This window comes from Chiloscyllium punctatum, chromosome 5 (assembly GCF_047496795.1).
Source record: "Chiloscyllium punctatum isolate Juve2018m chromosome 5, sChiPun1.3, whole genome shotgun sequence".
Classification (NCBI taxonomy): Eukaryota; Metazoa; Chordata; class Chondrichthyes; order Orectolobiformes; family Hemiscylliidae; genus Chiloscyllium; species Chiloscyllium punctatum.
In genome coordinates, this window is record NC_092743.1 from 60,131,757 (window position 1) to 60,146,445 (window position 14,689).

The 14,689-nt window shown below is 42.4% G+C and overlaps 1 protein-coding gene across 4 annotated transcripts in view; it reads left to right on the forward strand.

The window, feature by feature from the left end:
- trappc9 (trafficking protein particle complex subunit 9) overlaps positions 1–14,689 on the forward strand; it is a 619,414-nt gene that overhangs the window by 74,001 nt on the left and 530,724 nt on the right. For all 4 annotated transcript variants that reach the window (XM_072570417.1, XM_072570415.1, XM_072570419.1 and 1 more), the window contains 2 exons: positions 6,491–6,634; positions 12,705–12,831. In XM_072570417.1, the coding sequence (XP_072426518.1) occupies positions 6,491–6,634; positions 12,705–12,831 (271 nt within the window). The remainder of the gene's footprint in view (positions 1–6,490; positions 6,635–12,704; positions 12,832–14,689) is intronic.

The window sequence follows — 14,689 nt, forward strand, 5'->3', positions numbered from 1 at the left end:
AACCCTAAACACAGTTATCCATAACAGTTCTCATCTTGGCCATAAACAACCATTTAATTGGGGGGGTGGGGGGTGGTGGTGGGGGGGAGCATTTTGTCTGGGAGGCCTCAATGTCGAGCCAAGTTGATCCTGGATCATGACAAGCCCATTCAGCCAAATAGGTTAACAAGGAGCTCAATTGGTACTACTAAAAATCCGGAAGAGACAGCCCCCCCCCCCCCCCCCGCCGCCTCTCCTGCGGAAGCTGCAATTTATCTAGCTTCATAAGAGGCCACCGAAGATGCCAAATTAAAGATCCAAGCCAGCTGTAAAGCCTGCGTAAAGCTTGGCAGCATCAAAGGGAGCATTCTCCTATGATGTAATAAACAAGGAAGAACATTCATCTTAACCAGACGATATCCTGCCCAACCAAAATATCGGAAGATCTTCCCAATGCCGAAAGTCCTGCCTGATTTTCTCTAGCAGCTGCTCCTAATTGGCTTTATATAATTGATCGCAAACTGGGGTAATAAAAATACCTAAATACAGAAAACCTCCCTGTGACCACCGGAAGGGGAAATCTGTTCCATCCCCAAAGTTGGATATACTAGTAAGACCCCCCCCACAGGCATGGCTTCTGATTTCATGAAATTAATTTTGTACCGGGACAAGAAACCAAATAGATTAATCACTTGTATTAAGCAGGGCACAGATGTCATTGGATCGGTTAAAAAGAGAAGGACATCATTTGCACAGAGGATAATTTTATGCGTGCCTGACCCTACCTCTGGGGCAGTTAAAAATGGGATCCGTCTGAATGGCTTCCACCAGCGGCTTGATCACCAATGTAAATAGTAGTGGCTAGAGAGGGCACCCTTGCCGGCAGTCCCTGTGGACACTAAAACTATCTGATCTTATACTGTTAGTGAGCACCGCTGCTTTCAGATCATTATACAGCACTGCCACCCATTTGGTAAAAACCTCCCCAAGACCAAACCGTTCAATGACATAAAAGAGGTACGGCCACTCCACCGGATCAAATGCTTTCTCTGCATCCAGGGAGAATACCAAACCTGGGATCACTCTTTGCTGACATATTTGGACCATATTTAATACTCTTCTAATATTATTAGTGGACCTATGACCCTTACTAAAACCCGTCTAGTCCTCCTTTTACAATAAAAAGCAATAACTTCTCCAACCTTAAATGCTAGCATTTTCGACAGGGTTTTAAAATCCACGTTGAATAATGATGTGGGCCTGTGCAAAGTGCAATCTTCTGGGCCTTTTCCTTTCTTCAGGATAAGAGAAATATTTGCTTCTCTCAAAGATGATGGGAGGCAGCCCTGACTGAGTAATTGAACATATCCAAGAGTGGCCTGGCCAGCTTGTCTATAAACTCTTTATGAAACGTACTTTGAAATCCATCTGGTACAGGTGTTTTACCACTCTGGAGCAGCCTCACCGCCTCCTGCACTTCCTGAATTGTCAGGGGGATACTCAAAAAGGACACCTGCTCTGATGTTACACCTAACAGGTCCAAGGCCTTAAAGGACTCCATCTTCATCTTTCTATCCTCACAGCCCTCTGACTGATACAGCTCAAAAAAAAGCTTTCTAAATTCTCCATTGCAAGTAAGAGTACTAGTACTCTGATGGAAATAGTAGATTGGCGGGGGGCATTCTTCTTTCTGGCCAAGTATTCTAGATATCTACCCAGTTTATCACCATACTCGAGTAGTCTCTGGGTTGCAAAAGAGATTTCCCTCTTTGCTGTTTGGGTAAGTGCAGCTTTCAAAGTAGCCCTAAGGGTTGTAATCCTCTGTAATTTAGGTATAGACTGTCTGTCAAAATATGCTAACTCAGCCGCCTTCAGGCGAGCCTCGAGCAAATGTTGCTGTTCTCCCCTCTGTTGTTTCCGGGTTGCAGGGTAAGAAATAATTAAACCCAGTGCATAGGCCTTGGCAGTCTCCCATAGCACTGATGGGTTGTTGGCCATGCCTGAATTGATATCAGAAAATTTTAAACTGCTGCAAAAAATCCTCTAAATTTGCTACCTTTCAGGAAAAAAGGGTCCGTGTGCCAGTGTCAGAACCCACCCCACCAGCTCTGGCCTTGACCTCCATATTCACTGCAGCATGATCAGAGACAGCTGTATTCCCTATTCTGCACGCAGTACCGAGTTCAAAAAGGCTGATGGGACAAAAAAAAATGCCAATTCTGGTATAGCACTTAAGTGGATTAGAAAAAAGGTAAAATCTCTCCTTTCAGGGTGAAGGCATCTCCATACATCTGCCAATCCTAACTCCTTGTTCAAGTCCACCATCTACCTGGATTGCGGAGACATACCTGCAAGACCCCTAGGCATCCTGCCCAACTTTGGGTCAATAGTGATTAAAGTCTCTGCCTTTAGTTGTTTGACTTGCCCCAATGGCCATCAATCTAGAGAGCGCAATTGTTATGAATTTAAAGGGATGTGCTGGTGGGCAATATACATTCAGAATTCCGTATTCCTCTCCATGTGTTAAAGCTTTAAGTATTATGAATCGCCCGGACTCGGGCTTAATTTGGCCTAGCATTTGAAACAGGAGGTTCTTTGGAAGAGAATAGCCACTCCTCTGCTTTTCGAGTTAAAAGATGAGAAAAACACCTGGCCAAATCCTCCCTGTTGCAACTTCAAATGCTCCTTATCCGGCAAGTGTGTTTCTTATTACAAGGCTACATCCACCCTCTCTTTTCTTAGGCTTGACAGTTTTTAAAATTCTTTTTTGATTGGTGAATGACTCCCCTTAACATTCCTGGTGCATCATTTAAGCGAATGGCTAGCCATGATTGTCAAAGCAGTCTGAGACCCCTGTGCCACCTCCCCACCCACCCACCCAAAGGAAGAACTCCTTTCATAGTGCTGAATTAAAACTATGAACATAGAACATTACAGTGCAGTACAGGCCCTTCGGCCTTCGATGTTGTGCCAACCTGTGGAACCAATCCAAAGCCCATCTAACCTACACTATTCCATTCTCATCCATGTGCCTATCCAATGACCTTTTATACAACATGTTTTGGAGTTTATAACAAACTAATAGCTGAGCAAACTTTGCATCTCCATGTGAATTCTATCACAGAGACATCTCTGAGAGTAGAAACAATTAAATGACTGACTTTTCTTTCTAATTTTTTTGAATACTTTTGAAAATTTAAATATGATTACTTAAGTATAACTGATGTGCCCTAACTTAAATCTTTCTACATATACAAATTCCTCTCAATATTGCTAATGGCAAAGGGGTGGTTAGCTTAGTTGGCTAGAGCATGTGGTTCAGAATAACACCAAATCATGGGTTTGATTCACACTCTAGTTGATGTAGGTTTGGGATCTGCTTCCATGCAAGGCCTGAGGCAAACAGTCACGGAATTACCTCAGGATCAACTATCACCAGATAATGAGGCAATGGAACAGATTGGACGGATTAACAAATGAGGACTTAGAACTTACGCTGGTAGTAGAGATGAAGCACAAAAGAAAATGCCCAAGGTGGGAACCAAATGCAAAAGAGATGCAAAAAATTCATGAGAGATAGCAAAAAGAAAACGGTACATGTGTCGGAGCACAAACTTTTGTAATTTCACTCTCAGCATGTGGACAATATTGGTTATGCCTGCATTTATAATCCACACAGAACGTGATAGTATGCCATATTTCTTAAATGCTGCAGCTCATCTGGTGAAAGCACTGTCAGAATGAAAGTCTTGTTACGGAGTAGTTGGAGCCAGCAGCCTGTGGACAAATGGAGCTTTGGTTTGCAAGAAGTATCTGATTTGTCTGTGGTCTCGGGACCAAGTATTAATGACAGAAATCTTCTGCTTGCCAGTAATTATGCGATTGGCTCCCTGGGAGCTGAACAGGTAGGGGTTGTGAAGGTATGAAGAAGCCATTGGGCTCCTTTTTCCCTCTGCAGAAAAACACCTCATGCCTGAAGAAAGACAGCTTATTTTTCCCTCAGCAAATACTGCAAGCTGTGGCTGTTAACCAGTAAGCTCGCGCTTTTGTAAGTGTCAATAGCTACCTTGTATCTTTCACAAGAAAGAAAGTGACTGAAGAAGCAGTATCAAGCAGCAGCAAGTCCTGACAAACAAAAGGGACCATCTCAGTGAACCCTGTGAACAAGGGGCGATGTACCTTCATAGCTTTTACCTCCAAGCACCACACCTATTTTTCTTCCTCTGTGTGTGTGTGTGTGTGTGAAAATTATAAGAGATTAGAGTTTTAACAAGGAAAGTTAAATATCAATGGTTCACACAGTTAATCAACACCAAGTTTTATTTATTTGTATTAATAACAATACCTGGTAATTCAGAAACCTGGTCTGTGCTTTCTGTCAATATGGGCCTAAAAGACAGATAAACTAGGTAATTCTGTAAACTTTTGAAAATTTTTCGCATTTTTTTGAAACTTGGGAAATAGCAGGGTTTAACAGCCAGTGCAGTACCCCAGTGAGGTGTAACAATTGTCATACTACATATAATTTTCTACAAACAAAACTCATGGAACAAAAAGATCAATTGGCATGGTGCCATTAAGTAAATTGCCAAATCTTATTTCCCTCAGTCTCTCACTTGTGAACGAGTGCTCATTCTCATCAACCCTCACTTGAACAGTACATAAGCTTAAAATGCAACCTCCAAATACTAAATCAAAACTTCTAACAACTACTTCTACAACATAACAGTATTAAATATAATTGAAAGAAGACTTTTCCCCCTTGTCCACTGGGGGTGCTCATACCACCCATTAATCCCACCATGATCAAGCCATGCCCCTGCCCCAGACACCACAAAGTAAAGAAAAAAAACCAATATCTTATGACAAAGTTAAAAGTGGGCACCCGACCCATCCCTTCTATACTGTAATCCTAGGCACTAATGGAACAACAACAACAACAACCTCTTCCCTGCTTCCCCCTTTCCCCCCCCCACCCCAGTCCAAACAAAGGATGACCGGGAGGGGGAAGAGAGGAGAGAGAACAAAAAAGGGGAAAGGAGATAATTATGACCCTGACACATGAAAAGGAAGGCCAAGATTACCCCCCCTGCCCCGCGACAGCCAGGTAAACCAGGCACATTTTTTTAAAAAAAGGGGCGGAGTAGAATAGTTGTCCATATAATTCAGGCCAGTTGGTATATTTTAGAGCATCCAAGAAGTCCTTTGCCTTTTCCAGTGAATCAAAGTTGAACACAAACCCTCTGTGGCTGAAATGCAGTGTCACTGGGTATCTAATGGCATACTGGATATTCAGGTCTTTCAGTCACCTTTTTACCTCATCAAAGGCCTTCCTCTTGTGAGTCACGACCAGGGAAAAGTCCTGAGAAAACTGATTCGTGATCCTTTTCCACCATAGCCTGGGGATCCTTTCCCCAGTGCTTTAGAGTCTTCCAGCATCATTTGTTTGTCTCTATAATGCTGAAGTTACACTAGGATTGGGCGGGGGCACTGATCTGATCCGGGCCTTCACATTGCAACCAGGTGTGCCCGCTCGACCCCCCACCTGCATATTTCAACCTCCAGCCTTGGAAACTGTGGGAGCCATTGCTCCAGAAAGCTGACAAGTTGGCCGCATTCCTCCCATTTGGGAAGCCCCAGCAACCAAATGTTCTCCTGTTCCCCAACGGCCTCGCTTGATGTTCCAGGGCCTGAACCTGACCCCCTGAGGCTTCGGCTGTGATCTCTGAAGCAGTGGTCCGTTCTCCATCCCCCTGACAACCTGCTCAGGACATTGGATCTCTAGGTCATGCCTCTGCAGCATGACTGAGGTTGATTCTAGCCTGGCCTAGGTCTCCTCCATCAATGAGTTGATCTTCTGAGTTTTGCGCTCTGCAGGTGAGTCCTCTGGGCCGGCTGTGGAGGCCAATGTCACAGCCGTGGGTATGACCGTTGCTGCGGGGCAGGGGGTCCTTGCCAGATGCACTTCCTGTGCTCCTTTTCCCTGAGTCATCTTTAAAACTAGCACCAGTTCTGAACAGTAAGGTGCAATTGGTTCCAGGGGTCAGGAAATAGTTATTTTAACAAATTGGACAGTGAAGGGAGGGTGAGTGCCCCACTTTGTCTGGGCTCTGGTTCAGAGCTCAGCAAAGCAGACCTACCTGGGTCGCCACCATCTTGAATCCCCTGGCATGCCTGCTTAAGTGCCTTTGACATTCTAGCTATTCCCCAGCATTCTGTTTGGTTGGTGACTTAGTTTTGTGTATCCCGTTGTTTGCTGGAATTCCATTTTGATGATGCAATCCAGCCACTTTCCAAAACAAACCCAAATGTAATGAGATATTTTTGAGAAGGGGTATATTTAGTTATGTCTGTTGTCTTCATACTTGCTGTCAGTGTTTAACAATTTCCTCTGCATATCTCTTCCATTTTAAAAAAAAATCATTTGGTATTTGAACTCTGATTTCATGATCATAATCAATGTGTGTCAATTTTGGTCCTCTGTGGTAGTAATTCCAAATTAATATTGCAGGAACTCACAAAGGCTGGCCAGCATTGCAAATGCGCTTACTCCACGAACTTGTTTATGCTTCAAGACGAATGGGAAATCCTGCTCTTGCAGTTCGCCATCTGTCCTTCTTGCTTCAAACCATGCTTGATTACCTCTCCGATCAAGGTAGTTATATGGTTATGTGGAACATAGTTTTGTCAAGACTAACACTGATATAAAATAACTGTCTTGTGGCTAATTTGACTACACTTCAAACCTCTAGACACATTACCAGAGTCATCGTGATAGAGACCATTTGGTTCAACGTGTCCATGCTGACCAGAAAATCCAAACAAATCTAGTGCCATTTGCCAGCATTTGGCCCATATACCTCTAAACCCTACCTATTCATGTTGTAATTGGGCCAGCATCCATCACTTCCTCTGGCAGCGCATTCCGTATATACATGGGGAAAAGTTGCCTTTTTAGGTCCCTTTTAAATCTTTGCCCTCTCACCTTTAAACCTATGCCCACTTGTGTTAGATTCTCAATCCCCCCCTGCCCCCGCCCCCCACCCCCTCCCCAAGTGGGAAAAGAACTTGTGCAATTCATCCTATCCATGCCCGTCACAATTTTACAAACCTTTTATAAAGGTCACCCCTCAGCCTCCAAAGTTCCAGGGAAAATAGCCCGAGCCTATTTAGCCTTTCCTTATACCTCAACCACTCCAATCTTGGTAACATAAGTCTTTTCTGAACCCTTTCAAGTTTCACAACATTCTTCCTATGGCTGGGAGACAAGAATTGGAGTATTCCAATAGTGGGTTAACTAATGTCCTGTACAGCCTCAACATGATCTTCTAACTCCTATAAGCATACCAAACGCCGCCTTCACTCTCCTATCTACCCGCAACTCCGCTTTGAAGGAGCTATGAACCTGCACTCCAAGGTCTCTTTGGTCAGCCACTTTCCACAGGACCTTACCATTAAGTGCATAAGTCCTGCTCTGATTTGCCTACCCAAAATGTAGCACCTCACATTTATCCAAATTAAATTCCTGCCACTCCTTGGCCCATTGGCCTAGAGGAGTTAGCTGCTGCCCATATATTAGAACAAGTTTAGCTTGATAGACCAGCCTTAAAAAATTAATCTGTTTCTGAACCTTGAGGGGTCATTTATATTAAACTGGATGATACGGTGATCAATATATTGTCGAACGTATTGACTCTGTTTAGCTCAAAGAAAGCTTGCTAACTGTTTTCATGACATTTAACAAACCTGAAATGGTCTGCTGATTGTTGGAATTATTTCTATTTGCAAAAAAGAACTGAAAGCCAGTATCAGCTCTTAGAATGACATTAAATGAAAGAAATAAAACATTTGGGTTCTATAAAAGGATAATTTAAGATTAGTCTTTTATTGTGTTCCTTACAGTTTTACAATACAAATCCTTATGCCTTTTGTGTGTTTATAATTGGATAATTGTTATCTTATTTTTCTTGGATAAGAGACTAAATTTATATTTATTCTATGTAAGTAGTTTTAAGAAGTAACTAGGTTGAAAAGAGGGAAAGAAAAATGCATTGTATTGTTCATCTGTAATATACTGTAACCTTTGTCTGCAGATAATTCTCGATCTGTTGAGTGTTTATAATGTGTCTTGTTTTTGTACAGCATTTCCAGTAATTCCAAGTTTTTTCCCCGATTTATGATGAATGAAAATAATGGATATGGGGCTAGAACACTGGGAAAGAAATGTAGAAGGATATTAGAGCTAATGGAGAAAGAATTGGAGGACAAAATAATAGATTTGAGGAATCCAGAAAATCAGGAATGTAAGTTAGTTTCAGAAGCAGATCATTTCCTCTAATTTGGGAATTGCATCTGCGGAGTGGAAGGGACTAACGTATTTTATTACAGGATCTGGCCAAAGAAGATGGAGCAGCGACAGCTGAGTAAATCTATTGCAGATCAGTGCGGGGTGGGGGGGGGGAGCGGGTAGTGGGGTGGGTTGGGTGGGGGTGTGGGGGTGTGGGGAGAGGTGGAGCAGTGTTCAAAACAGAGTTCTAAGAGTACAAGTCCAACATGTTCCCTTTTGGGTGAAATGTCAAGCAACAAGTCCAGCGAGTTGTGGATATCTGGAAATATTCAGGGCTAGATAAAAACGAGAGGGGCAACTTTTAAAAGGCTCAAAGAGAGCAAATCAGTGGTGACCTGAATGGAATTTAGAAAGTGCAGGGGACAACTTGAGCAAATAAGAGAGCAAAGAGGGAACATGAAAAACAATAGTGGTTAAGATTAGAGACAATCCCAGGATATTCAGCACATATAAACAAGGAAAAAGAAGGACCCATTAGGGAACAAGGGAACAATCTGTACGAGGAACCAGCGGACACCCTAAACATTAGTTTTTGGTGTTTAAAAAGTACTTCAGATCTGTCTGCACTTTGGAGAAGGAGGATGTCAGGATGAAATTTGAGAAGAGGGGCCAAGCGGTTCTTTGAGCAGATTGACACAGTGAGTGAAGAGGTATTGGAGGTTTGGCAGACTTAAAAGTGGACACATCCCCAATTCTAGGTGAGTTGCATCCTAGGTTGCTCTGGGAGGTGAGGGAGGAAATTGGAAGGGCTATGAACCAACTTTTTAATTCATAATGTGGTTTAATTTTTCCAAGGCAGGTGGTAGAGACAAAGTTTTTTTTTGTAAATTCACTCATGGGGTGTGGGTGATGTTGGGTGCCTAGCACTCATTGCCTTCTCTAGTTGACTTTGAGAAGATAATGGTGAATTGCTGTAGTGCATGTATTGTAGGTTGACCCGCAATGTCCTTCGAGATGAAATTCCAGGATTTTTGACCTGCGAACAGTGATATATTTCTAAGTCAGGTGGTGATTGACTTGAAGGGGAACTACTGGGTGGTGGTAAGTAGGTAGGACACATGTAGGACAGATAAAGAGGAAGTAGTAGATATAACATACCTTTCCAAAAAATATTTGGTAAGGAACAGCCATGTTCAGCTACTTAATAAGTTAAGAGTCTGTGGTATTAGGTTACTATATTAGCATGGATATAAGATTGGCAAACTGATAGGGAGGGAGTTGGGATAAGGGGGGCATTTTCAGGTTGGCAACCTGTGACTAGTGAAGTTCCACAAGAATAAGTGTTCAAATCACAATTATTTGTAACACATGTTCACTTCCTTCATTCAAGTAATTGACATGCTACATGTTTGCAAATGACTTAAAAATAGGTGGGAATGCAAGCAGTGTATGAGGAAAACGTCAGGTTGAGTGGGTGTAATTACAGATAAGACTATTAGACTAGTGATGTCTAATGGAGAGAATTAGCCTCCATTTAGAGCTGCAGTGTTTGATCAGGGATAATCAGCATGATTTTGTTATAGGGAGGTCCTACTAAGCAAATGTCATATAGTTTTTCACAGAGGCAGCCAACTGTATCGATTTAAGGTAGTGCAGTTGATCAAGTTTGTGGATTTCAGCAAAACCTTTGACATGGTCACACGTGGGCGACCTGTAAAGAAGATTAGATTAGATTACTTAGTGTGGGAACAGGCCCTTCGGCCCAACAAGTCCACACCGACCCGCCGAAGAGCGACCCGCCGAAGAGCAACCCACCCAGACCCATTCTGCTACATTTACCCCTTCACCTAACACTATGGGCAATTTAGCATGGCCAATTCACCTAACCTGCACATTTTTGGACTGTGGGAGGAAACCGGAGCACCCGGAGGAAACCCATGCAGACACGGGGAGAATGTGCAAGACACTGGGAGAATTCCCGAGGCGGGAATTGAACCCGGGTCTCTGGTGCTGTGAGGTGGCAGTGCTAACCACTGTGCCACTGCGCCACCCACTGTGAAAGCACGTGGAATCAATAGTAACTTTGAGTTGGATCCAAAATTAGCTTAGTGGTAGGAGACAGAAGGTGTTGATAGAAAACTGTTTTGTGTAATTGGGGGCTGTTATACAGAGGCGTACCACAGGGATCAGTGCTGGGTTCCTCATTGTGTGTGACATATATAAGTGATATAGAAAAAAAAAGTGGGAGTTTTGTGGATGACACAAAAATTGACTGTGTGGTTGACTGTGAGAAAGTAAGTCTTAGATTATAGAAGTATGGATTGGACAGATGGGCATTTCAGTGGCAGATCAAGTTAAATGAGAGATAATTAACTTTGGAAGAAGTGATGAGATAAAAGTGTCAATGAATGGTAGGACACAAAGAAGCTAAGAGGCACAGAGATATTGGGGTGCTTATCCATAGGTCCCTGAAGGCAGCAAGGCAGGTTAATGGTGTGGTTAAGGCAACATATGGCTCACTTGCCTTTATTGTTCATGGCATAGATTATATGAGCAGGAAGGTTGTGTTGGAGCTGTACAAAACTTTGATAGGCCACAGCTGGAGTGCTGTGTGCACTTATAGTCACTGCACTATATAAAGCCTGTCATTGCAGCCAAAGGGTGGAGAAGCGATTTTGGAATTGAGCGGTTTAGCTCTAAAGAGAGCCGGAAAAGTTTATTTTCTTTTGAAATACAGAAGGCTGAAGGAGACCTGATTGGCGATGTATAAGGTAATGGGGCATGGACAGGGTGAATCAAAAGCAGCTGTTGGCAATAGTTAGAGTTAATAACAATGGGCATAGTTTTAAGGTGTAGTACAGGAGGCTTACAGGGGATTTGAGGAATAATGTTTTCATCCAGAGTGCGGTGGGAACGTGGAATGCACTGCCTATCGGGTGTGTTTGAGGTGGGAAACTTCACAATCTTGAAGCACCTGGATGAACACTTGAAATGTCGTAACATTCGCAGTTGTGGCCAAGTGCTGGAAAGTGGGACTAGTGTAGATTAAAGTAGTTTTTGTTGGTATAGACTTGATGAACTGATAAGCCTCTTCTGTACTGTATGATTCTATGATTAATCAATAAGATGGTGCATTGTCATCCATTTGGATTGTACTGGAGAGATTGGAGAAAGTTGAGGTTGTCAGTTGTGCAGAAGACTACAAACATGTTGAAAAATGAGGAAAGGTAATTTGCCAATTATGATTTTGATTAACAAGCACTTCTGCACTGTGATAGAGACAGTAGGTGATTTAGAGGATTCAAACGTAGAATTCTGGGACAGGTGACATTGGTTTAAGGTGGCAATGTTTTCAAAGATTTTGGGATGAAAGACAGATTAAGGATTAGTCTTCAAAATCTGCTCTCTGTTAAGCAATCCAGCTTTCAATTGCTCCACTGTTGGTGGCCATCAACCAGTTTACTAGACCAGTGTAATCAATTGATAATTCAAAGTTGTACTTTTTAAGATGAAATATTTGAATTATCCAGGATTTAAAATCACATAGTAAAACTGATGGTGAATTAGGAATTTACTGTATCACATGTATCTCATCCATTTTGCGAGCAAATTATTTCTTGTATCATGTATTGCAATAGTGCTTTGTTAAATTAATTATTCATTTTTAGCTTGTGTACGATCTGCCTGGCCATGCCAACTTTTGGTTGAAAGATTATTTTCCTTGACTTCATGAAGACAATTAATTTATACTGTAAATAGACCAAGAACCATTTGGATTTTTAAGGCTGTTTGTAACTTGAACTCAAAGGTTATGATTAACATCGTGAAATGGGAACTGCTACTTGATGTATTGATGTTTACTGGATAGGATCTGTTGATGAATTAGTGCTGTACATATCCAGCTTTCCTTATATTATTGCATTTTGTATATCTTGATTCAACGAACTTTGTCGTAAGGTTTCAAATGCCCTCTTCAATTAACTGTACAAAGTTCACATATGATGTGGAAGTTGCAACAGTCTTGATCTGATTTGGTTTTAACTAGGGTGCTGAGGTACAGTTTGCTATCTGAGATTATTCTTTGTTTTATAATGATGGTTACAGTGGTGTTCTGGGTGCTCCCTATAGAATAGGCTGCAAAGTTGGCTATGACATGTTATGTAATCTATTAAATTATATTTAACTGTTTAAAAGAATACTTATTTTTTGTCAGAATATAGTTTAAGGATACAATCCTGCACTCTTGCAAAACCTTTTGACAAAGGCTCGAGTATTCTGGCAGAAATTGAGTAGCATCACTTCAGGTCATTTTTCGCGCCTCGTCAGTTTTATTACTTTGCTTTTCACAATTGTATCCTGACCGAGGTTAAAATTTGGAGCTCCTGTTGAGCAAATCAAGAACAGCATTTAGCTGGATTTTTATGGTGATGTTTTGCAGAGAAAAAGGAAGTTTCTCAGAGTTTGGAGAACTACACCACAAAATGCCCTGGTACTATGGAAAATGTCACACTACCTGATGGTGTGAAATTGCTTCCAATTCCTCTTACAAAACTTCCGATTGTCAGGTAAGACTGTTTTACCTTGTCAAGAACAGAAGCTCACGCTGTAGGTAGTGGTGTCTGTATGCAATCTTTTACAACTTGAACATTCAAATCCCGTGCCTTCCTTTCTGTTTTTCTCCATATTTAGATTAAGTTTTACTAATTTAGTTAAAGTATTTCATATTCAATGACTCATCTGAATTCAAAGCACAATTAAAGGGGAGTTGTTCAAGTTTGATTCACCCAAAGTTGGCTTAGTCTTGAATATCAAATGATTGTTATTACTTGTGACTATAGACCCACAGCAACATAGTTATCTCTTAATTTCAGAAGGTAGTTAAGCCACTCCTTTCAAGAGCAATTAGGGATAGTTAATGTTCTTTTTGCCAGTGACTTATACATTCTATGAAAGAATAAAGGAAAAAAAAAACGCCTTCACTTTTGCTATTTATTCCATCTGTTGATCATTCTGTGAACAATTATTTCCTCAACCAATCCTAACTAGTAAAAGAAAAAAAGAAAAAAAAATTAAGTCTCTTCCAGAATTTGTTGACTGGCCACTGTCCACTAGAGTTGAAGTGCAGAATGTAGTCATTCAGAATTCCTAGAAAAGTTGTTTTAATTTAATAGAAACTAGGAGTAGTGATAGGTTATTCAGACCATTCGAGCCTGCTCTGCCATGCATTGTGATTGTAGCTGATCCTTTATTTCCCCACCATATTCCCAATTTCTCCATACTCCTTTTATGCCCTCAATACCTAAAGATTTATTGTTTTCTTTCTTGAATATCCTCAGTGACTTGGCTTCCTCAGCCTTCTGTGGTAGCAAGTTCCATGGATGGACCATCTTGTAATGTTTCCTTGTCTCAGTTTTAAGTTGCCTGTTTCTTACCTTGAGATTGTGAGCACTGATCCTAGACTCCCTAACCAGGGTAAGCATCCAGTTAGCAACCAGTCTAGCCTCCCAGCCTGCCTCAGTTCCCTGCAACTTTCTTACTGAAGTAACAGGTCCACATCGAATGCCATTTCCCTAGCCCTGCACTTATTCCTGGAACATCTAGCCAACAAGGGCACCTGAATCAGACTCCTATTTATCGACGACAGCTCTACTTTCAACACCATATTCTGCTATACGTTGATCTCAAAACTCTGAGACCTAGGTCTTGGCTTTGCCCTCTGCAACTGGGTCCTTAGCTTCCTCACCCATTGACTGCAATCAGTGAAGATAGATAATTGCATCTCCTCCATGATTATCCTCAAAAGTGGAGCTCCTGGAGGATGCATTGTCAACTCCTGCTGTACTTCCTGTACATCCATGTCTCTGTAGCCAAATTCCAAACCACTGTGGTTGGGTGATATCAAACAATGAGGAGAAAGTGAGGACTGCAGATGCTGAAGATCAGAGCTTAAAAATGTGTTGCTGGAAAAGCGCAGCAGGTCAGGTAGCATCCAAGGAGAAGGAGAATCACGTTTTGGGCATAAGCCCTTCTTCAGGAATGAGGAGGGTGTGCCAAGCAGGCTAAGAGAAAAGGTAGGGAGGAGGGACTTGGGGGAGGGGCGTTGGGAATGCGATAGGTGGAAGGAGGTTAAGGTAAGGGTGATAGACCGGAGAGGGGGTGGGGGCAGAGAGGTCGGGAAGAAGATTGCAGGTCAAGGAGGCGGTGCTGAGTCAGTGTGCTGGGATTGAGAAAAGGTGGGGGGAGGGGAAATGAGGTCCCGATGCGGTCTCCTGTACATTGGGGAGACTGGGCGCCTCCTAGCAGAGCACTTTACTCCGGGACACCTGCACCAATCAACCACACCGCCCTGTGGCCCAACATTTCAACTCCCCCTCCCACTCTGCCGAGGACATGGAGGTCCTGGGCCCCCTTCACCGCTCCCTC